Source organism: Malaya genurostris, chromosome 3 (assembly GCF_030247185.1).
Source record: "Malaya genurostris strain Urasoe2022 chromosome 3, Malgen_1.1, whole genome shotgun sequence".
NCBI lineage: Eukaryota > Metazoa > Arthropoda > Insecta > Diptera > Culicidae > Malaya > Malaya genurostris.
Genome location: NC_080572.1, coordinates 164,195,323 through 164,220,848, shown reverse-complemented (window position 1 = coordinate 164,220,848; position 25,526 = coordinate 164,195,323). Strand labels below are relative to the sequence as shown.

Genomic DNA, 25,526 nt, shown 5'->3' with positions numbered 1-25,526 from the left:
CATTGAAATGCAAATTCTTTTCAATTAGAGCACGTAGAATAAAAACATCTTTAATCGTGAGATGCTTCACTCCTTATATCCTTCGGAGCATATTGTGCAGGCTGCAGAGGAGATACGTTGGGATGCATGCAAATTAATCTCATCGTTTGAATCACCCACAATACTGAAATTTACGTTATACAGTAGAGTCTTATACAGCACGGTTTTTTTTCAACAGCTCTTATGTTGTGTTATGTTTATGTTATGTATTATTATGCTGTCAAATTTTTGCCTAATGTCAAAATCTGTCGACAAATTATCGAACCTATACTGTGCAGCGTAGAACTTGACTGTTCCCACTGCCGGGTGGTGCTCGTGTAGATAATGCTAATTATCTCGCAAAAGGATGCTACTTTCGCTCTGGCGATGTTGATAATAATGATGATGATGATGATGATTGATGCCGGTGGTATCTGGAGTATCTTAGTGTAGCGCCCTTTCAAGAACATCTCCGTAAGACGCCAAACACGAATTTACCTATTCATGTTCATCCCGGAATTGTTTCTCGAGGACGCAGTTTTAACCAGTTCAGCTGTTATTTTTTTGGGTCGCCTTCTACCCAGAAAAATAACAGCTTCATCTTTTCGCAGCTCAAATTACTTTCCCCTTAATCATCATAGTTTATTTGATTTATATTCAATGCGTCGTTTGGATTTCATTAATCAGGTGCTATATCATTTTCTAGTGTCACTGTATTTTCATGATTTCCAATTGCGGTTGAAATTCGTGATATTGTAGGATGTATTTTTCTTTAATTTTATAGGATTATATAAAGCTCAAGAATGATTGTTATTCAATCAATAATAAAATAAGATTTTGTTATGATGTTAGAATTTTTTGCATTATTGTTCAGGTAATGTACATGTACATTTTGAATAACGTATAATAATTAATTGATGAAAGTACGTCACGTAGGAAACAGGAAACAAATTCGATAAAATGCGAAATAAAAAGATAGGGAACCATTGATTTAGTACATCAAAGAAGTCCTTATGTGAATTTGGAATAAATCGAACATGGCTAAGTGTTGCCACATCGCGGTCAAAGTTTGAAGATTCTCAGTCATGGAATATTACCAAAACCTCCCTAGAGGTGATAATTATTATTATTATTATATCGTTTATTTATCCCCGGTTTAACCTAATTATGGTCGTTCATCGGGTTAGAGGTGATAACTTTTTTCCATAGATCCTATTGGAAAGTTTTTAATGACTAGATATATAGTTATGAAATCAAAAAATAACATCTTACGTGAATTATTGTAAAATAACTACATATAATTCCAGATGAAAATGAAGTTCTAAAATGAAAAAATTATTAAAAAAATATATTTTAAAGCGGCAAAGTTAAATTGCTTTGAAAAAAATTAAATTATTTTATTCCTCTTTGCCAAATCATTCAACATAAGATTTTTTCTGCAAAACTCAAAACTTAATTTCACGAGTCATGTTGAAAACATAATCTCAAAGCCTTCTCAGACACTTAATTAGATTTTCCGAGTAACAGAAGACTTTAAATACATATATTGCCTAAAAGCACCGTATTACGCACATGTGTTCTCGCATAAACTTCGGTCGTCTGGGATCCCTATTATCAACTCGATTCCAACACTCCGAAGTTATTCAACATAAATTTCTTCACTTCGCCCGTCGTAGCCTTCCTTGGGAGGATGCCTACAACCTTTATAGCTATCATCAGGAACGCTGTAAACTTACCGATCTCGACCTGTTCTGACTTTTGCGTTTTTCAAATTGATCATTTGTTGGCACTAGCGGACGACAATAGCAGTTTTTTGCAATGCGGAAAAATTTTCGTTTCTGAACTCAATTACAATCAGTTTTCCTCATCTTAAGCACTAGGCTTAATATAGTTTCACTTTCAGTTGTGAATTTCAGCTCCAATTAAATAAATAAATTAATAAATAGGATAGACAAATTTCATATTTCGAACAATATTTAATAATGACATTTACTCTAATCAGTTTGGTGCCACAGTCCCACGCAATTGTTCTATATGCACAGACATAGGATATGTGTTTCTCAACTGAGTCAGATAGATCTGGGGTTACATCACAGCTACTCTGTCATACAATAGGAAAGGCCTTGCCGGAAAAATTCCAGAAATTCTTTCCATATCCAATCATGTAGTCCTTTTTCTGAACTGAAGGAAAAAATATGATTCCTGAAATCATAGCATTATATCGGCCGGGGAATCAATTAGCTTGTGGCAACGAATATAAGCATTTTTACCCGATAATAATCAAATCCAAAATCATGTTGACCTGGCTATTGTCATATTTCATATATTTTGCAAGTTCCTGTTTGTTGTACTTTATATTGGTTCATATGTACGACTAGACAGTATGTTCATATACCAGTTCGATTAGAAGCACTCTATCGGCTGTTTGCTTCAGGTTCAGTCTGCTATAGTTATAGTACATTTACATGTAGATAGTTTTGAATCGGATTCATATGCGGAAGGGGTTTCCCAATTTTCTATTGCGGCACAGACTAGCGAGAAATTTACAATCATAAGGAGTGCATAATGCTCTTAGCATTCAAGCCACGACATCACCTTATAATAGACGTTAAATGGTATGAGCCGAACGTGGCGCTCACCTAATATTCTTTGGGTGATGCCAGCAGGATCTGCTTCACAAGTGCAAAGCTGCATTTTGTCCCAGTACCTAAACTTCATTCTCATATCGGAAGGTTCACTGTGCATACATTATATGGCAAGGTAACATTCCGTGTATTACACTACCGATGTAATTCTCAAGTATTCGCCACGTGCGCTCTAGCGGCAATCGATCCACCACCAACTGAAACGAATTCGATATCTAAATTGAGCGCGTGTCGTTTTACGATCTAGTACGAAATCAGAGAATTGGTGGAAAATTGTTAGATGATGAGTTACGCGGCACGTTTCGCACGGTGCTAATTAGTTTAATTTATAATTGATCTGGACAAAAAGCAATAATAAACGAATAACTTTTAGCTTAGTATTCATATTACTTCTATAACTGTTTTCATAATCTTTTCGGAACATTTTTGATTTTGGGTCATAGTATTGTAATTTATTAGAGGTAACATATCACGAAAGTTTTGAACAATATATTGATTGATACAGCTCTAATAGTAATGAAGAATTAAATCCGACTACAAATGTTCATGTCTCCTCCTTTTTCTTTCTTCCAGAAATTTTTGAAGAACCTGTAAGTTTAAGATCATCGAACTGTCATTATGGTTCGAAAATTTTTGTAAATCATATATTGTCATTTAGGGTTTTTTTTGTACCGCATGGGTACCGGCTTTGTGCAGAGTTCACATTCAAATTTTATCAGAGATGGTTGAAACGATTTTTCTGAACTTAGATTCAAACGAAAAGTCTTATGGTTCCATAACTTACTATTGAATTTCATCTTTATCCGACTTCCGGTTCCGCAATTACAAGGTAATGAACCAAGAAAATGAAGTTTGGGAGAAGCAAATCATTTTCACTGTACATACTTATTCACTCCTAACGACGCTGGCTACGACCAAAGGCTGTGCTACTGAGGGAAAGGAAGCAATGTTAGTCCGATACTCGTTGTTTCTAGAGACCGCGGGTACCACTGTATCTCCACGAGCATCACGGGATAGGAGATTTGTTAGTAGGGAGGAAAAGAGATATGTTTTGGTAGACAATATGATCTCAACAAAACCTGCTTTTCGATACTCAGGAGAAATATAATAAGTAAGAAAAACATAAAATATCTCCAAGGAACGATCTCACCAGTATCCCTTTTCTCCAGCTCGCTCTGCTTTCAGCAACACGAGATGAAACAAGACCACTGAAAGAATAAAATAAAAACACTCGCGAAAGGGTCCGCTGCAGAACAAACCCTTGACATTCAGTCTGAATGACACGATCGACTTGTAAACTTTCACACATTCCATAGAAATCTGACAACACCGGCAATAACACGCAGACGGCGCTTCGATCGGTTAACAGGTGAACAACGTAGAATTTTGGGGCGGCAAATTCTAATTTTTCGCCGCTTGAGCATTTTTAGTTTCGCGGAGCAATATTATTCAATAAATAGTACTCTCACTACTAAACACACACTTGCCACACCTGAACTAGCACCCAAAATAAATATTTCAACCAAATTTTTAACTATACGTATCAAACAACACATTGAAATTATACTTTTTTGAGACCAGCACCAGGACACCACATCGCACTTCCTGTGATGCCAACTCTCCTCCTCATTACAAGGTAATATGTGCAAATCTATGAGAAAATGCGCACTCGATTTTCTCGGAAAGTTTATAACCAATTTTCACAAACTAAGTTGCAAATAAAAGGTTTTGGAATTATTTAAAAAGTTCCTGAAAATTTTATCCAGATCCGACTTCCGGTTCCGATGTTACAACGCGATAAGTGGAAAATTTTCAATTTCTTGAGTATTTTTTCACAAACAGTTGGTGCGAATTTTTATAATACTTACTGGTAAATTCATCTAGTTGGCAGATCTTGTTAGTTTATGAATATATAAACCTACTTTGGGGCTACTAGTCCCCGGTTTTCGTTTCCTATAGTACCAATAATATTTCTCAGCAACGCATCTTTTATTTCTCAGCAACGGTAAAACCGATTTTCGCAATTCATGATTAAGATTAAAGCTCTCATTGTCTTAAAATATACCGTGAAATTTCATCCAAATCCGACTTTCGGTTCTGAAATTAAATGGCGATGAGAAGAAGAAAATACCACCGCCGTTGCGAACGAAGCACACAGCGTGCGTTGTTTAATTTCGTATAGCGTGCAGGGTTGCCACATTTAAATATATATTTTTCAGGAGAAAAATCTATGAATCTGTATCAGGGGATCGAAGTTCAGATCAAGGCCACTCTCTGTCCATCTTATCAGAAGAAATTTTAGAAAACATGAAGAATTACACTGTAATAATTGTAAGAAAAGTTAATATAGATAAACCGTAATTAGCATATGGAACCATTTGTGTACCATCCTTGATATTCTATGGGTGATGGTAGACTTTTTGCCTTTCTCATAAAATAAGTTAATGCAATTACTTGAAATATTGACTAGTGAAAATTGGATCGGAGTGCTATAACTAATAACTAATATGAGAAAGCCATCATTACACCACTAAGTGGATTAAAACAGGTTTTTTTTTGTATCAGGAAACAAATACCGATCCAAAGGGCCGATTTTTTTTGCAATTTTTACCTATTTTTATATATATAAAAAATAGGTATAGAATTCGCTCAAACTTTCGAAAATTTTTCCGAGGCCCGGAGGGCCGAATGACATATACCAATCGATTCAGCTCGACGAACTGAGCAAATGTCTGTGTGTGTGTGTGTGTGTGTCTGTATGTGTGTGTGTCCGTATGTGTGTTGTCAACTAAGAGGTCGAGATCTCAGAGATGGCTGGACCGATTTTCATCAAACTAGTCGCAAATGAAAGGTCTCCCCGTCACCCAAAACGCTATTGAATGGTTTTGAGATCGGATGTTTACTTTTTGAGTTATACAAAGTTTTATGTCAAAATTTTCAGTTTTTTGACAGTATCTGTTACAATTGACCTTGAAAACAGAATATGTTTTCAGACTTAGATTCCGCACGGTAATACCTATCCAACAAGCCATAGATTGTTAAAATCCGTCCATTTTTAACGGAGATATCGAAATTTTTCTGTAAACGACTTTTCCCCCTATTCCAGCAGTAGGAGTTTTGAGCGCTGTATGACAAAGAAATGCTTGGGAGCAACGGAAAACACGATTTTTTATACTGTTACATACAATTGTTTCTAAGAACCAAAAGGATTGTGTACAGCATTCTTTTTCATGACATTTAGCCTCGGACCGATTTTGGCACGGCTCGTTTTTGGCAACATAATCGTTCGAATATGACATATATAAACCAGATGATTTTTTTAAAATTATTTTGTTTTAAACTACTTACAGCAATAAATGCTGGAACAACATAACATCCATATACCATTCGAATCAGTTCGTCGAGATCAGCAAATGCGTGTGTGACAAATAACTTCAATTAATTTTCTCGGAAAATTTCTTTTCTACAAATTCAGATTCATACGAAAAGTCGTATGCTCCCAAACAAAGTTCCTGCATTATGTTTGGTTCCGACCTCTGGTTTCGGAACTACAGGATGATATGTGAAACGAAATCAAAATTGTGTAACTCATTTTTCTTGAAGATGGCTGAACCGATCTAAGATGCAAATGAAATCTAAGAATCATCTAAGATTCAAATGAAAAGTTTCAAAGTTCTATAAAACATCTTGCTTTTCAGTCAGATCCAACTTCCGGTTTCGGGGATTGTATAAAAATGTCTATTCCACATAATTTAATCAGGTTTATCGGGTTAGCAGATTTGGATAGTCGATAAAAAAAATTAACTTTTTTCAGTTTTAGTGGTATTCAGTTGTCGATCAGAAGGCACCTAAAAATTTAATTCGTGCTATGATCTCTCAAAGATGTCTTAACTGATTTTCAAATGTTTTGAAACAAATGTAAAGTGTACAGCTACTCAGGTGAATTTATCTGACTTCGGCCATACCGCTTTTAGAATTCCGGTTCCAGTATAAAATCGTTTCTCAAAGCTCAATCGTTTTCTCAAAAAAAGCCTAATCAAATTTCAGAAACAAAAATTTTAATTAAAACAAACTTATATACAAAAATTAATTATTTTATCCAATTATGACTTCCGGTTCTCGAATTACATGATGATGAATTTTTAAAATTCAAACCGATATAGAAGATGACAATCCCGAAAAGCTTCAAAGTTGAACTCAAAACTGTTGTAATTTATTCGTCATATGGCCATACGAATCGGTTTGGGTTATGCTGGTTCCTGAATACCGGCTCTGGAAGTACCTTAAATTACCGTAAACTCTAGAGTGGAACTTACATATCATGGCATGTTTAATCGATTATCACACTTCTAGATTCAAATTCGATCCGATTTGCAGTTTCGACATTACAGAGTAATGAGTGATTAAAATCTCAAATTGTCGCTTAAAACGAGGGTCATTAAAATAATGTCATGAAAACTTAAACACCGAAGAATATTCATGCAAAAAACACATGCGGATTGATAAAAATAGGTATCATCTCACTGCTAGGTGGATTAAACACGTTTTATTATTAGATATCGTCAGAATTCGACGTTTTAATCATTTCTAAAAAATAAATTAACATTATAAAGATTTTTGGAACTAAGGATATTAGAATTTTGACTACTAAACCATGTCCGATTTAGCTCAAGTTTTCCTTAGGGCTAGTGTTTTAGCAACTACCACTTTTAGAGTTAGAGTTTAGAGAGTTAGCGATTTTAGAGATGACCATTTCTTGGTACTTTATATAACATGTGAGATTTCCAAAACCGACCTCAAGTACTATATCATTGTAAATATTTTCGATTTACTTCATTATGCTATTTCACCACATGTCGAGACAAGTTTGGACACTTCAGTTGAGCGAAGCCATGATAAATATTATCAAAATAATAACTACATAAAAATATTCGATCTCTATCCACTACAAACTGCATCCAAACATTCCAATTATATTCATCATAAAATAGTAAAATTTACGATAAACATGTCATTAGACACATAACTTGTTATAATTTTCAAATCGTCTACTCTTCTAGTTGTTATGAATATCGAACCTCTTATTCCTTTTCCAATTTTGGACATACAAATTCTACTTAAAGATACAGAACTGGTGTGTTTTTCACACTTATCTTAATTGCTACAGTGCTATGTTTCAATGCCAATACATTGTATTCATTCATAGCTTTAATCCCCCGCAACGACGAACGTATATTTATTTGCTTCATATTCCCACAGTTGCATCCTGTACCGGGTTTGAATTCCACGGCCAATTGAGTATTCGTGGAATTTACGCAAATAACCGAAATGAGAAATCATTTATGGTTCCAAATAAACCGATGAATGAAATGTGAATTCGATCTTTTCTGTTATTTTATATTATCGATGTCCTGGTTTTATCAATTTATTAATGTTTATTTAACAAAATGCATCATTGATTATATACTGATAAATCGTTTGTTTGTGTTTAATTCGGCGATTGAAGTGGTCGCTTGTCTGCTGTTCTGTCAGCTGCTCGATAGTAATTCATTTTCAATAATAACTCAAGACAGAGAACTAATTCAAAACTAGTGTTAAAATGTCATCATAATCGAAAATGGATCGATAGTATTATGTCCCACAAAAGCATCGCGTGATGCATGAATTTTTTTACGCCCTGTTCTATTCTGGGGTTTGACATAGTCGTTGCGTGTCATCGACATCGCTCTGAAGAAAAACGTGATTTCTACTTTTGAACTAGTCACCACGGTTTCTGATTTGATGGTTTACGACAGGTGGCGCGTGTCGAATTCAAGCTGTTCCCAAAAAAAAAACCAAACGACCGCATATTCAGCACAGTCGATGAAGAGACGGATGCGTCTGGTATCGGTAAAATTTTCTTCTACAGGAAAAGGTATTAGTTCTATGAACTCAGTATAGATATCACCACATTTGAGTCGGAATATGGGATTCTATGGATTCGCATGAATTTCCATATAAATCAGTATTACTGCCATGTCAAATTGCGATAACTCAACTCATATAATTTTACCCAATATTGTCCATGATCAAACGAAAAAGATTCGATATACCTTTTAGGTAGATCAATAAATTGTTCGTGGCATGAGAAACGGTGATAGTTGAAAACAGTTTGAGAATTGATGGAAAATCTTCTGCTCCCATCCAGCTGTGATATTTCTGTAAAGTTCACTGTTTACTAAGTTTTCCTCATTAGGAATGAAGTAATAATACTTTTCATGGCATCCTGATAGTCGGAAAGCATTGTTGCATAGACGTTTACGCGACGCTGTTTTTCGAAAAAAAATTGAGTGATTTTGAAACCTGTTTCTTAGGTCCAAATGATCTTGTAATATGGTTTTATTGATCCATCCGATATTTCAACGATCCCAGTAATGTATCTGACTGTTAATCATCAATTGTCGATGTTGATGCCGTCCGTGGTTCGTCGTCAACGCGTTCTCGGCCCTCTTTGAACAACTTGTGCCAATCAAAAACACTTTCTCGTGACATACAATTATCACCGAAGGCCTTTTGCAACATTCTGAACTTTTCGACATCAGAAATTTGATTCTGCACACAAAATTTAATGGAAATTCTTTGTTGAATAATTTCACTCATTGTTACAATCGCCGACTGCACTTTTAATATTTCAGAAAGACAGACGTATACTAAACACTAATGAATGTGTTGACGTGACACTTGGCACAGATGTCACTGACAGTCATACCAACTTATAATAAAAATATTTCGACGAATAATGTTTCCGCGCGAAATATAATTGAAATGTCTTACTACTCTTTGCCCGCAGTAGTACATTCAATTTGAAGACATATATGATTCCATAAAAATTATTTATGAATCAGCAGTTTTATGATAAACTTAATCTTTCTTAGGAAGAAGAAGAGTTGGTGCTAAATTAAGAAACGGTTACTGCTTTGGTGTTACAAAAATTATTAATGCAAACAAATTAATACTTCGTACTGAGATACATAAATTAATGAGATTGCAAATAACAAAAAGGGCTGAATCAAATTTTTTAGTCCAACTATTATATGCCTTTGAAATTCAGACAAAAGGTCTATTAAGGTCGTAAAATTCATGCTTATGTATAATCATCACCTAATCTATGCATCAAAATTTATCTTCTAAATGATTGATTCAATGTCAAAAGATAAATGACTATCTCGCTACATGATTTATCCAAATTGTTATTTTCCTGGGTTAAAAAATGAAAATCAATGCAATTATTCACAAGCTGTTATGGTGTGGATTGGCTAGTGAGAAGACTTCTGATACAACTTAGGGGCTGTCCATAAAAGACGTCACGCCACAAGGGGGAGGGAGGTGTTTCATAAAACGTGACCTTTTGTGACAGGGGGGAGGGGGGGAGGGTTTTTTGGAATGTGACGTCCAATATTTTCAATGAGTGCACTTTTGAAATACCTAATTGTATTACTGCTTTGCCCTATTTCCTGAAAAAATCTCCACAATAAACGTTTACATTCTATAGGAAAACGTGTATTTGTTGATGTAAAAGCTTCTTCTTGTAAATTCGGATATGAGTGATGCAGGAAATCATTTCTGTTGTGATTAGCAAAAGTGCACGGAGGAGCGAGTAAATTAGCGAAATTAACAAATTTTGCCTAATATGAGTAAAAAAGAAAAAGATGCCTTCAAACGGTTTAACTTAAGTTATACACTGACAATTTTTTCAGTAATTTGATTTTCTAGCATTGATAATAGTATATCATAAGAATTTTCTCTTATCTGATTCTGATGGAGTTTATTCAATTGTCATGTCTTATCTTGATCATATGTGATTTTCCTCCACCAACATCAAAGCTTATCGAATCATCCAATGATTGAACTTACATAAATGAAGAATCAATTTAGCTCAAAATCACTACCCATTGTGTGACGGAATATCAGTACCGATATTGATCGATGTGATTTAAATTTCGCTGATCAACTGATAATGAAGAGATTCTCCGGCAGTGATCTCGTTTTGATGAGGTTTTGGTCTTTATTTTCTTAGCCCTGTATGCTACACTAAGGAAATATTATTCTTTATCTAAAACAATAATATATCTGTGTACCCCTAGGAGGAATAAAACAGATGATTTAAATGTTTCATCAATTCCAATCAAATACTTTTGTTAATTTATATAATTGATATTAATAAAATAATTCCGATGATTTTGTAGTTTTAGGGATATTTTTCAATCTAATGACAGCATGTAATAAATCGATTTTTCCCTCATATTTGTATGGTTTGTCATACATATTGAGAATGTATTGAGATGAATTTTATTTATTTTGAATTCGTGACATGTGACATAGGGGGGGTGGGGGGTCTTTGCTTCTGTGACAATTTGTGACAAAGGGGGGATGGGGAGTCAAAAATCGTCAAAAAAGCGTGACGTCTTTTATGGACAGCCCCTTAACAGTTCATTGTGTTGTTTCAGTTCCGAATATTTACTTTTATTCCCTCATCTTGTTACCAACAACGAATTAGTAATTTCTCTTCGAAAAATAATAAATAATAATTGCAAGTTTTCAATGCTGTTACTTTTCATTTGTCAGTCCATTTCCTATCTTTTCTTGGTGAAACTTTTTCGAGAAATGTTATAAAAAAGACGTCAAGCATTACGTCACGAGTAAAACTATCACATGTCGCACAGTCGTGTTGGGATCGATTCCCAATCTTGAACTCAGTAGCATGCGATAATCCTCTTCCGAGTGGTGAGTGATTACAGTGTTAAAATTTGTTAAATACCAACTCTCTAGCAGAGCCACTAAAGACAGAATAAACGGGACCAGATGAATGATACAGCGAATGTAAAAATTTGAGAAAAAAATTCCTCAGAGATATAACTCGAACTGCCATCCTCTTGCAATTATCATTAAAAAACGAATTTGACTCAGGAGTCAAATAAAAAAAGTTTACCACGACCAGTATCAATCCATTATCTTAGTCATTTCTATTCATACGTTCGTTTCATGGGATATTTGGCAAGGTTTCTACTCTAATCCAGCATGTTCAACTGGTCAGAGCAGCATTCGTGAACTATTATACGAAGTAGTGAATTTGGATCCATTAAAAGTACAATTTATTGGTTGAGGACGGATAATTTACACAATTGTATGCTCCGTTGCCAAACATTAAATAGTTAAATCACTCGAATGTGCGTTCGTTTAGGTCCGAATTTAACATTTGCTTGCAGGAAGAACAGACGAGCCAAAGTAAATGTGGTACTTTATGTTGAACAAATGATTATTGATTGATCCGACTATTATAAACCGAGCTTAATTGAAGTGGGTGTAATAAAACAACAGTTTTGTGTTTGATATGAGCTAGCAGATCAGCTTCTGACTATTGGTTTTACAACTATTGCTGTACGTGAACAGCTATAAAAACTATTCTTTAAAAATCCATTACATTTTATGCATATTTCCATATTTTGCAGATTGAACTGGTCAACGAACTGGGAATACTGAAAGCGAAAAAATCACTCAACTGTGAAAAGCGCAAAAACTACAAGTTCGACATCACGGCAGTGTTCTGCGACGGCTCGCACTCGAAAAGGTAAATTCAAATATTGATACCTAGTTTATAATTATTTTATGCGATGCCATGTATGCAGTGTTGGGTGCCGGTAAGGACAACCGGTCAAACAATCGAAATCAATTATAAAACCTGTTTTAATCCACCTATCGGTGTAATGATGCCTTTCTCATATTACTCATAACATCTTGAATATTACCGTGGATTTCGCAATAACAACTGTTCGTTGAATAGAAATAGGAAAGTTTGTTCGGACTCAATGTGACAAAATCTACTAATCCAATTTACCCTGTAATTCCGGAATCGGAAGAAGTATCCACAACAATTTAGGAATTCCGTGTGAAACTGTAAGACTTTTCCTTTGAACCTATAAGTTTGCGAAAATCGATTTGCCTTTTGCAGTTTATGATCATTATTTCCAATAGTTTCGAAATCGGATTAAGATGACCGGAATAGTTGGTTCGTTTGCCAGCTACTAATTGGAATAGTTTTGAACTAAGTGTTCTAGAAATTAACCGGAGGAAAGACCTTTCATTTTAATCTAAATTTGTAAAAATCGGTCATGCCATCTCTGAGAAAAGTTAATACATAATTCTCATTTTTTGCGCATAATTCCGTAACCGGAAATCGGATCCAAACAAAATGTTCTAGAATTCAAGTCCAGAATCCTGGTCCAGAATCTAGTTCCGAATTCAGAATCTAGTTTATGTATAAAGTTTAAGAATTCAGTTCAGACTTCAGATCCAGAATACGATTCTAAAATTCTGGTCCAAAATGCAGTTACATAATTTAGGTTCTGGTACAGAATTCATCCATAGATGTGAACCTAAACCAGTAGTTACTTTATGACTGAACCAATTTCAGGTTCATGTCAAGGTCTCGAGCCTAAACCTGGAACTAGTCTTACCAAGTTCACATCCTGATATACAACTTGAACCTACCATATTACTGATTTAGATCCTGGATAGTAATGTGGTTCCAATCTGAATCTCTATCTGGACTTGGACCAATATAATGGTAAGTCCAGATTCAACTACTCCTTGGCTTGCAAGTAAATGTACTCAAATTAAACACTTAAACAATTATTTGAAATCCGAATTCACGTTATCATGTTATGTGTCTGAAATTAAGCACCCGTCTTCTTTTAATATGAAAAATTATAAAGATTTTGATTATTCTTAAAAGAGTTCAAAGTTGACACATGGGACGGGTATAGCGTGATGGGTAAGTCGATGCCCTTTCACGCAGCCCACTTGGGTTCGATTCCCATCCCCGCACATAGGGTCAGAAAATTTTTCTGGCCCGAAGAGGCGAATGACCTTAAGGTTTAAACCTCTATAATCAAAACAAAAAAAAATGTTGACACAAAGTGAAAAGCTCTGTTTACTAATACCGTTTTCGTTTTTGAACCTAGACGCGGGCTACTCTGACTCCGAGTTAAACGAACACGTGGTAGGCACCCTAAACAACAACTCATGAAAAAAAGAAAAAATAAACAAACTCGGCTGGATGCCTGGTGCGACCGAGACAATTTTCAGAGCGAAACTACGCGATTGGAGTCCGATCTAGAGCGACCTTAGGTTGCTAAAACAAACATATCAAACGTTGTTTGGGCGACTCTGGGTCAGCTTTCGGGCTGCTCTGATCAATAAACGAAAACGGTATAATTTTTCTCACCCATGCTATGCGATCTGTACGGTTTTCTTTTTTCAAGTATTTTAATAGAAACTGCGACAGATTGTATAGCAAGCAGCCAGGTCGTTTGTTAACCCAACTATTGCAATATTACCAGATAGTAAAGCATAACATTAGATATCAAGTGTAGATGCTCTTGCACACGACGACAGCGATTTACAGATTTTTGATCGCATAAAGATCCTGTTCCCGGATTGGCGATTTAATGCACAAAACTTTTCGCGCTTTAACCTGGAAGCATTGTTAGTAGAGATGGGCAATCCGTTCGCGTTTTTTTTGCTCGCTAAACCTAGGCTCCCGTGTAGTTTTCGCAAGAACATACAATGCACGAACGAAAGAACTAGAACCTAAAAACTGAGCATCACATTCTTTCACAAAACTTTGCTTCGTCTCAGTCATATAATAATGTCTATGGCTAGGGTTTATTTTTCCTCGAATTGAAAGTGCTCCAATGTCAGTATTAGAGATTTTACTGAGTCGACAGAAATCTTCTCTCATACGCAGTATTTGTACATTTTCGGATGGATTCTTGTTTATATTGCAATGATGTATGGTGGTGAGTCTAATTTTCAGTGCATTGATGGAATTCGAGACTGGTTGTTTAAAAAATTCTGCACATCATAAAGTAGGAATATTGATTCAAATACTAGCAATTGTACAGGGTCCGGCACTCGAAGTGTAACCAATTAAAAAGGCCATAAATTCAGTTTGGAAAATTACTTTTACTTAATTCAAAGTACAAAATGTGTAAAAATAATACAAAATTCAGAATCAATTCACTTTTGCTCGATATGACCACCTTTTGCCTTGACTTGATGACTTGAGAGAGCGAAGGATTCTATTCTATAACTGAAGACGGCTTCTACAGTAGAAACGAGCGAATGTGATTTATCCATTCCGGTTGATTCAAAGGTCACTAGACAAAGATTAACCAAATTCACGACCGTCTCGAGTATATACTATTTCTACTACAGTACTTATTATGTACCACGACAAAAATGGATGATTTGTTTTGGGTAACCGACTAACGAGAACAAATATCGATCCACTATTTGTCATCAGTAGGGAGATAATGAAACATATCAAGGATTTTTCTGTTATTTATTCAACATACAGCAAAACCAGTACAGCAGATTCATCTATATTACTAACTCCATAATATTCAAGGATTTTCGCGAAAAATTTTTTTTATCATTAATATTATAGTCTTGAGATATGAGAAATAATATAAATTGAATTTTGACAAATCAAACAAGTTCGAATTAATAAGGAAGAATGCATTCGAAAATTTAAGAAAACTGTTAACAACAAAAATGGTTGGTTAAGCGAAGTGATAGTTTAGTTGAAAAAGTTTCCAGATTATAAAATTTGCAAGAATCTGGTAATCGAAATTAGGCAAAGAGAACATCCTACAGTTGTCGCGTTCTACGACGTGGAAGCAGGAATACAATGGATCTATTCTCTGTCGTATCTAATTTGACCTCTAGGCTGTGCCTGTCCAGAGAAAGATAATAGGTATTGTCAATCTCCTAGGGGACCTGATCGCCTTATTGACTTATAAAAACTCAACACACAAATTCTAAGTGATATATTCAATTACCTAAAACTTGCTAATACGACGCAATTTAATAAAAACCTGAAATCTATTAATTTCATACCTGAATGTCGAGAGCGACCTATTTTAGGAAAGTTTTATTTCCTTTCATCTGGAGAATCATATTTTATTGTATAAATGACTATATTCCATCAGAAACTTTTTTGTAAACGCCTTCAAATTATGAATTTCTTCGAACTTCTTTATCCTAAAAAAAAGTTCTAATTGCAATAACGCCAGATGTTGTTATTATTAAATAAATGTTAAGCCTTGCCATGTTGCTTTATGCCAGCCTAAAACAAGCAAAAACAATAACCCAACTCAAGCGGATTATGTTGATCCGGGGGGGTTGCGTCAGCAGTTCAACATAATCTGCTGCATCGCACTGATGAATCGAAGACAAAACGTAAACATGTGAAAATGTTTTATGACTGTTTAAGGCATCAGGAAGGTAATGTTTTTTAGCGTATATTTTGAATCCGTATATGATTTTCATATGGAATAAACATTTCGAAATCACTGTGAAACCCAACTTTTGAACCGAGGTCCTTAGGACCGATTATCATATACCATTGGAATCAGTTTGTCGCGATCACAAACCGTTTGTGAAATTGTTTTTTTTTTCATGAAAACGTTTATTTCATAGCCAATATACATAAGTTTTTATTCGCCGTGGCATCCACAATACATAGTACTTTAAACCTAATACATTTCGAATATCATATTAGTATGTTGGTATCCATTAATTAATCTAAACACTGTTTTTATCAAGCGAGTTGCTATTATAAATTACATTAAATAAAATACATTTATTTTGTACATGATCTTATAACTATTTCAGGTTTGTTTGTATCAGTTCATCACTTTTATTCAATATCATATAGTTTGCTATTGGTTAAACTTATGGAAGAGAAATCTATCTAACATAAAATAAGACTTAAATTGGAACTCCAATGGACTTAATGAAATGATAAAGAAGTTTCATGTAAGGAAGGTCACGACTAGCAAGAAGGTCGCGAACTGGGACATTGGATAGTCTACCTTGGGTACGCAAGAAATTTATTAGTTGAGATCTGACATCACGATACTCCACGCATGTCCAAACGACATAATCAATATCGCGATAACCTTCATCACAAGCACAATGATTAGTCTCGGAAAGTCCAATTCGAAGGAGATGTGCATCTAACGTGTAGTGATTGGACATGAGTCTGGACATCACACGAATGAAGTCCCTACTCACATCCAGTCCCCTGAACCATGCCTTTGTCGATATTTTAGGTATAATTCACTGCATCCACCGACCCAAATCATATTTATCCCAACATACTTGTCAGCTGGCAAGTGTTCTTTGGAGAGACGCGCTATAGAATTCGTTGGAAGCAATCGGTCTCTCATAAATTTCACCCTCAATAGCACCACGTTCGGCTAAATATCGGCTCTTTTATTGCCTGAAATGGAGCAATGAGCCGGGACCCAAACTATTGTTCAAGCATTATTTTGCCTAAGAAAAACGGTTCATTTTTGCCAGCAGCCTTTGAGCGAATGGCTTCAATTGCACTCAGACTATCTGTGAAGATAAAATAATGATTTGGAGATAATGTGACGATTACACTCAAACTGTAATGAACTGCTGCTTACTCTACTATATAAACAGATGCAGGTTCGTGAAGCCTAAATGAAACCGAAACATTATTGTTGAATATACCAAACCTAGTAGCCTGTTCAATACGTGATCCGTCCGCGTAAAATATTTTCTCAGAGTCAATATGCCTGAACTTATTTGTAAATATTTTTGGGATTTCCTTCGAGCATAGGTGTTCCGGGATTCCACACACTTCGCGCTGCATGGATGTGTCGAAAAATAAAGTTGAGTCAGGGACATTTAGGAGGCTGACACGGATAGGAATATATCTTGAAGGGTTTATTTCCTGGGACATATGGTTAAAATATACTGTCATGAATCTTGTTTGAGATTGAAGCTCGACTAGCCTTTCGAAGTTATTAATAACCAGGGGATTCAGTACCTCACATCTTATTAGCAGTCGTGATGAAAGCTCCCAAAAGCGATCTTTCAATGGAAGAACTCCCGCCAGAACTTCAACACTCATTGTATGTGTCGAATGCACGCAGCCTAAAGCAATTCGCAAACAACGATACTGAATTCGCTCCAGTTTGATAATATGAGAGTTTGCAACAGAACGAAAGCAAACGCATCCATATTCCATCACTGAAAATATCGTTGTCTGATACAATTTTTCTCATCATATGAAGCTGAAGCTGCGCACTCTTAAAAAGACGACCAGCTCTGTTTTCTCCGCAGAGAATTCGATACCCAGATGAACAGCCCAATCGGACAAGTTATCTAAGGTATCTTGCAATAGTTTTTGCAGATCAATAGCTTTGGATCCAGTAACTGAAACCACGTTTTCATCTGCCAATTGTCTTAGTGTACTTGGGGTTACTAGACAGCTGTCAATGTCATTCACGTAAAAATTATAAAGGAGCGGACTGAGGTATGAGCCGGTAATTTTTTATAACCGCTGGGAGTCCATGTTGGTGGAGCTTGTCTGAAAGAACATCAATGGAAACTGAATCAAATGCTCCTTTAATGTCTAAAAATACAGATGCCATTTGTTGTTTTTGAGCGAAGTCAATTTGGTTGTCAGACGATAGTAATGCAAGGAATCATTCGTCCCTTTATTTCTACGGAAACCAAACTGAGTATCTGACAACAAACCGTTCGTCACAACCCAAGTGTCGAGACGTCGAAGAATAATTTTTTCGAACAATTTTCTGATGCAGGACAACATCGCAATGGGTCTATATGAGTTGTGATTGGAAGCTGGTTTCCCCGGCTTTTGAATTGCGATAACTTTCACTTGCCTCCAGTCAGGTGGAACAATATTTTGTTCAAGAAACTTGTTGAACAATTCCAACAAACGTCTTTTTGCAAGGTCGGGCAGATTCTTCACCAAGTTGAATTTTATTCTGTCCAACCCAGGAGCGATAATTGTTACAAGACATGAGTGCTATACTCCCTAATAATGCTATGCGTAGGAACATCTGGACAAACTTTCCTCGCAAAATCAAATATCCATCGATTCGAGTATTCCTCACTCTCATTTCCTACGTTACGAATCCTCATTCGGCTGGCCGTATTCCAAAGAGTGCTCATTGAGGTTTCTCTTGGCAAAATGTCTCCAATTGGTCATTTGTGAAATTGTGTGTGACAAAAATATGAACTCACCTATATCCGAAACTGTTGAACCAATTATCACGAATTTCGGCTTAAATGAAAGGTAATAATGTCGCATAGAAATTTTCATATGGATCACACTTTCGGCTCCGAAATTCCAGGGTGAGGAGTGAAAAAAAAACTATAAATTCAATAGTTTACTTTTATAAAAGAAAATGTGAAGATGAACAAATTTATCAACGATAGTAATTAAAATCCTCTAGTTCACGGGTTTTGTAAGTTGGTAAACACACAAACTCACAAATAAATAAATAAATAATATGAGAAAGGTATCCTCGGATAAAATAGCACAATGGAGAAAACAGGTTGAAAAATTGACATGTGAACACAATGATGTAATGAAAACCGCGAAAATGCTACCGCAAAGACGGGACTCTAACCCGTAGTTAACTCCTAACCGGGGAAAATGTTTTACCAATTAAACTACCCTGCATATGAAAACACATGAAGAGAAAGTCCAATTGACTAGACTAAACTAAGCATGCTTCGCTGTACTTATCCACCACGGTATTCTTTTACAGTCCCGTATCGCCGGAAACAAATTAAACAGAAATATATACATCGATCACGAGTCACACATTTTCTAAAAAAATAAGTATTATAAACACGGTTTTAAATAGCGTTCCAATGGAGAAAATGTGTATGATGTGGCACTGCTTTAGAATCGATCAACCTGTCTAAGCCATTCATTTCCAAATTAGAAGCAGGCAAAATTTGATTTACTGCCTACAAAATTGCCTCTGTGGCGAACCCATGAAGCGAATTTTGAGCCTCCATCAGCTCCTATTTAGAGTCAGCTTATGTACTACCGATTGATGGTAGCATAATTTGATTGGTACCCTTTTCACTTGCAATCGATTTTCTGTGCCGATCGACCTTCTCGTAACCCACCATCTTTTAGTTCGGTAGGTTATTTCATTCAATTGAAGCACGTTTCTTAAAATCGATTGCAAAGCTGAATTGAGAGTTTACCATCTAATTAGTTGATCAAAAATAAGCCTGGAGGTTGACGGGGGTCATATCAAAAACGGTTGGTGACTTATTGCCAAATTGTACAATTCGAATAAATTTACTTTGTGAAATTTTTTATTTAATGATTCTTTCCTAAATGTAAATTCTACAATGCTTTAATTTTGTGTATATCTTTCTTCTTCCATAGCAGCTTAGAATGTGTTATCAAGGACACAAAAGACTCTCTCACTGGTATTACCTATTGCTCTAGATGATGGGTTTGGGCATATACGCTTTATTTTCTACATTACATTAGCGTCAGCATCCATGCGTTATATTCAATTACTGAAAACTTCTCTTTGGTTTTCCTCTCGTTTCAGTGCAAGTGTTCACATCTCGGTGATTGACATAAATGAATATTCCCCAACATTCCTGCAGCCATCGTACGTTACCGAGGTTAGTACAAAACACCATTTTACATACCTACATTGACTGGTTTAGCGCTTTAGCTAGGATATATCTGGAGGATGGGTACTAGAGTTCAGAACGTACCTATTTGTTGGCATTGAGTGGATTCTACTCTTCATTAATAATTTACTTATATATCGCGAGTCAGTTGAATGAGGGAAAAGGTATACAAGTCGGTAACACATATGTGGAATCTTGGGCTGCTTGTGCTACGTATAGGTGCTAGAGTACTAGCCAGTGCCCCACTTTGAGGTCCAATACTACCAACTCATTTGCTTGTTCACGAGCTATGCTATGCACTATACTAGGCTTTTTATACGAAACTGAGCCAGCGAAGCCTACAACTGAAACGGAACATAAAAGAAAAGTGAGATCAAAAGTTCTGCATTGTTTTATTGCACTATGCTGTAATGTACATTCAAGGGATGAATGGAATTTTGTGCAAGATAAGTTTCATTGCAGTCACTGACATTTGATGAATTGTCTTGACGGAATGAGATGAGTTACTGAAACGATAATATATGATATGTTTTCCGCTTTCATTGGTTTCTTGCACAAACACCATATCCGCTGAAAACATTTTCTCAACTGCAAGAAGTATGCTTGCTACAGTTTGCATCTTCGAACGTACAAGTTAGTTAGCTACAAATCAGATCTGTCATCATGATACACCTTGAATATACTAAAAGACTCGAATTAAATTTAAAGTGATACCAAACCTATCCTAATCCACTGAATGGTATAATTATACCTTTGTCACACAAACGCCTTTTGATGTAATTAATATCCATTCATATTAGCAAAGATTCTATCCTTGGCGTCAGATGATGAGCCAAACTATGTGTACTCTCGGGTATCGGAGGAAAATGGGATTTAATTTACATGTCATACTATTTAGAATAATGTGGGCCCAATCAGATCGATCCTTTCTGTTTCGTGGTAGTTACTGAGATGATTACGATTTGAATGTAGCAGCCGACCGGTTGCATGTGATCTTCGTGTCGAATCGAAAATTATGTCTCATTCGTGACGGACTGCTGAATTGATTTGAATGATGCCGCTAGCAACAGAAAAAAACAGAAAGTTTGTTTTTTTTTGTTACGATTATAAAACAATTCCAGAAATTAACATCAGAAGAAGCGGTAAAATCGTCTTGCTCCGTTTTGGATGATACCTTGTACACGTCATCATTATGGCAAACTATAATTTTTTTACGGGTAGAGAGACCGTTTTGAATCGAGAATGATTTAAAAAAATAATTTTTATACATTAGGGTCCAGTTACTGAAGTCACGCCATCATCTCCCAATTGTTTTAGTGTGCATTGGGGTACTAGATAGCTTTTAATGTCGTTCATGGCGATATGGCAACATTCATGTAGCTAATTCTGAATGTTGCCATATCGCCATGTGAAAAATACTTGCGTTTCTCTGACAAAAGGTTGTGCAAATAATTATTTATAACCGCAGGAAGTCCATGTTGGTGGAACTTGTCTGAAAGAACATAAATGGAAACTGAATCAAATGCTCCTTCAATGTTTAAAAATACATATGCCGTTTGTTGTTTTTGAGTGAAAGCAATTTGGATGTCAGACGAAAGTAATGCAAGGCAATCATTCGTTCCCTTATTTTTACGGAAGCCAAACTGAGTATCTGAATGCTTGAAGAAATTACGAATGAAACACGCAATTCACAAAGGAAGAATATTAAATGAAAACCATTACAGACGTGAACCTGAATAGAGATAAGAAAAACTAGAGTTAAAAACACTAAACAAATAGATACTAACGTTAAAATTCGTCTAGCAAAGAAGCTACATCACTTTCAAATTTCTCAAAATCGGACATGACAAGGCCGTCCCTAACGGATTAGAGTCATTTCGCCGAAAACTGTTTTACCGAAAACCATTTCGCCGAAAGGGTTATTTTGTTCCAAAAAATTTGTTGACTTTACCAAAATATGGAATTGTTAGCAATACCTCCCCCCCCCCCCTTTGAGACTTATGTAGACTTTCCAATTACACCTCCGCCGCTCTTAGAAAATCTACGTAGAGTTTTCTTTATCACAAAACAATTTTTTTAATCATTTTTCGGTGAAAGGTCACTGGTAGATTTTATAGTTTACATTCTGTTATAAGATTAAATAAAATCTGAGCAATTACCGTTGTCATAAAGTCTTAGTTATTCAAGATATTCAAGAGGTAAAGATATGCAATAAACGACTTCACTGGATGAACGATAATAAAGAAAATGTTATTAAAATCACGTATTATGTAAACAATCGTTCGTGGGCATACGATTTTTAAGCGAGGAACGATAAGATAGTGAGTTAACACACAGTGTTAATGTTTTTGTAATATCTTTCATAACCAATAAACTTACAGTTTCCCTCGAAAAAGACCATTCCAATCATTTTGATTTTTGAAACCCGTTTTTGGTTGAAAGACTTCACGTCAGAACAAATGATATGAATAACTTTTTAGACTTCCTCGCGATTTGGTATTTTCATAATTAATTTCTTCGTGATCGGCTATAGATGAGTGACTAATTTTGAACATTTTGTCATCCTACTAACATCGGTCCTTTGCCGATTTCTAAAATTCTCTGGACATTTCACTCGTCAGAACGCTCATGGATTGCAGAAGCAATTGACATTATCTTCATTTCTCCTTTCACTGCTTGATTACGATGTGACTAAATAATAATCGGACAGCATAAAGATTGAAATTTTTTTCATTTACTTCATTGAACTTAAAGTCCGATGACGTTTTGCAAAGAATAATGAACTTAATAAATTTATGTTTATGTTTGTACTCTCTTTTATTATTTCACTTCGATAGGGAATAGAAAAAAGAAAGAAAAATCAATGGAGTCGCCTGTATTTGAACTATACTTCTATTTGGTCATAGACCTACGGAGTATCTCATTTGACAATCACTTTTACAGTATATATTACATGTCGACAATGTTTTTTTTTTCAACTGTCGTTTTGATCAATCGAAGGAAACGCGCGGCCGGCTAGTTGAACTAAGTTAAATTGCTTGAAAAATGAGACTACGTAGACTTTAGGCAAACGTAGACTTTTGTTGAGGGCGCAGAAGTATCGCTAGATTATTCTTAGTGAACAAACCATCAGTTTGTTGAAGAAAAAATACCTCAACGAAAGCGAGGATAGCTGCTTTTTGCGTGGTGGCTGTTTTCTTGTAATTGTAAATGAAAACATAAGTTTGCCCATGGTCCAATCTTGCCACTTATTAATTGGCATATTTCTCCGCAAGATGCCGTTGCGAATGTCAGTTCTCAAACGCTTTTTGTTGAAGGTTTTAGGTTTTTGCCTTTCTCATATAGAAAGGTTATGCGATCACTTGAAAAACCGACTAGTGAAAATTGGCCCGGAGGGCCAAGTGTCATATACCATTCGACTCAGTTCGTCGAGCTGAGCAATGTCTGTGTGTGTATGTGTGTGCGCGTGTGTGTGTGTGTGTGTGTGTGTGTGTATGTGTGTGTGTGTGTATGTGTCAAATAATCTCACTAGGTTTTCTCGGAGATGGCTGAACCGATTTTGACAAACTTGGATTCAAATGAAAGGTCTCGTGGTCCCATACGGAATTCCTGAATTTCATCCGGATCCGACTTCCGGTTCCGGAATTATAGGGTAAAGTGTGTTCAATATTGTACACCGTCACTTAAACCGGCGAAACAAAAAACGTAAAAAAATTTCTAAACTGGTCTCAAAACCACACAAATCGAAAGTCATTATCAGTAGGCAACTAAACAAACCGATTCCGGCTATCCTGGTTCCCGGTATCCGGTTCCGGAAGTACCGGAAATAGTGGTCATATATACCAAAATAGATCTCACTCACTTTTCTCAGCGATGGTTTGACCAATTTCCACAAGCTTAGATTTAAATGAAAGGTCTCGTGGTCCCAATTTCTGAATTTCATCCGGATCCGACTTCCGGTTCCGGAATTATAGCGTAAAGTGTGTTCAATATTGTACACCGTCACTTAAAGTATTTTCGGATACAACAAACATTTAAATCGTAATTTAGAGTGCGTTCTAGAAGAGTTTATGTGTCATGTTAGTTGGTGGTCGGTTCTTTGGTTTGTGGAAATGTGGATGACTCACGCAATCAAAGCATTGTTTTATTCTGTATGTTATACTAGTTAATGCACAAACAATCTCTTGGTTTGTTTCAAAAATCGAAGAGATAAATTTTGAATGGAATACCACAATATTATATTATTTCAATACATTTGAATGAACATCTACAGAGGTAAATTCTGACCATCTTAGTAGTGTTTAGATTTTAACAAAACAGTTTCAAACAGCCAAAACCACGATTTGAAGTGTATCTCCTGCTGAAAAAAATTTTGGATTTACCTGTTATTCCGCCAATTAAACCACTCTGAATGTGTTGAAACATAGCTCAGAAAGCAATTGAATTATGCACAACATAAAAATCTTTGCACGGTCGTACATAATTCAATTCTCATTCTTGTCATCGTTCCTCAATAGAATACTACGCAATCACCAATCAAATTCATCTTCTGCTCTCACTGGATACTGGTGTGTGCGATTTTTGATTAAGCGACCATATTTCATAAAAAAAATAACTATTCGGAATTGAGGAATTATGAGAATGTTGAATATTTGTGTTCATTTTTATTGATGGAGATCGCTTACCTCGTTTTAAACAAGTTTTTCACAGCGTAAGTCGTAAAATCCAATGAAATTGCACCCAATCCCGGAACTGTATTTAGAATATATTTAGCTTCCGTTGAATTTATTGCTACGACCAAATTAGTTTCGCCAGTGTATAATTAGAGCGCTTTTAATTAGATTCATATAATTTTACCAAATCGACGCATCGTGTGCTCAGTCCGTTTTCCTACAAACACACCGATCAATGCCAAAGCGGATTAATTAAGGTGTACGCTGACGTTTCTACTAAACATATACGTGTACGCTGTTAGCTATATTCGCAGGCAATTCAAATCCGCAGTTTGATCGAATTTTCGTATGCAAATAATGCCCACCATAATGAAGGCAAATTTAAAGTGGGAATGTGGCATGCCTCTATCGATACTTTGTGTCCTGTCAGTCTTGGTGAGTATTCAGAGTTTTGAAAGTATGTTTCAACTCTTCTCTCACAGTATTCACAAGTACACAATGTGTAATAATTGAAGACAATGAACATCATCATGTGTTTTGTTTAGATCCTGACACCTTTGAATTAAACCAATGTACCGTGGCGGTGGCGGGTGGTTGATGATGTAAAGCGAGGTATGCTTTATATCTCTTTTGGATT

General features: G+C 35.7%; 1 protein-coding gene across 3 annotated transcripts in view; it reads left to right on the top strand.

Annotated features, from left to right (window-relative positions):
* Nucleotides 1–25,526, top strand: part of LOC131436634 (calsyntenin-1) — a 267,446-nt gene that overhangs the window by 178,654 nt on the left and 63,266 nt on the right. For all 3 annotated transcript variants that reach the window (XM_058605464.1, XM_058605465.1, XM_058605463.1), the window contains exons 4-5: nt 12,152–12,270; nt 20,129–20,204. In XM_058605464.1, coding sequence (XP_058461447.1) covers nt 12,152–12,270; nt 20,129–20,204 — 195 coding nt within the window. The remainder of the gene's footprint in view (nt 1–12,151; nt 12,271–20,128; nt 20,205–25,526) is intronic.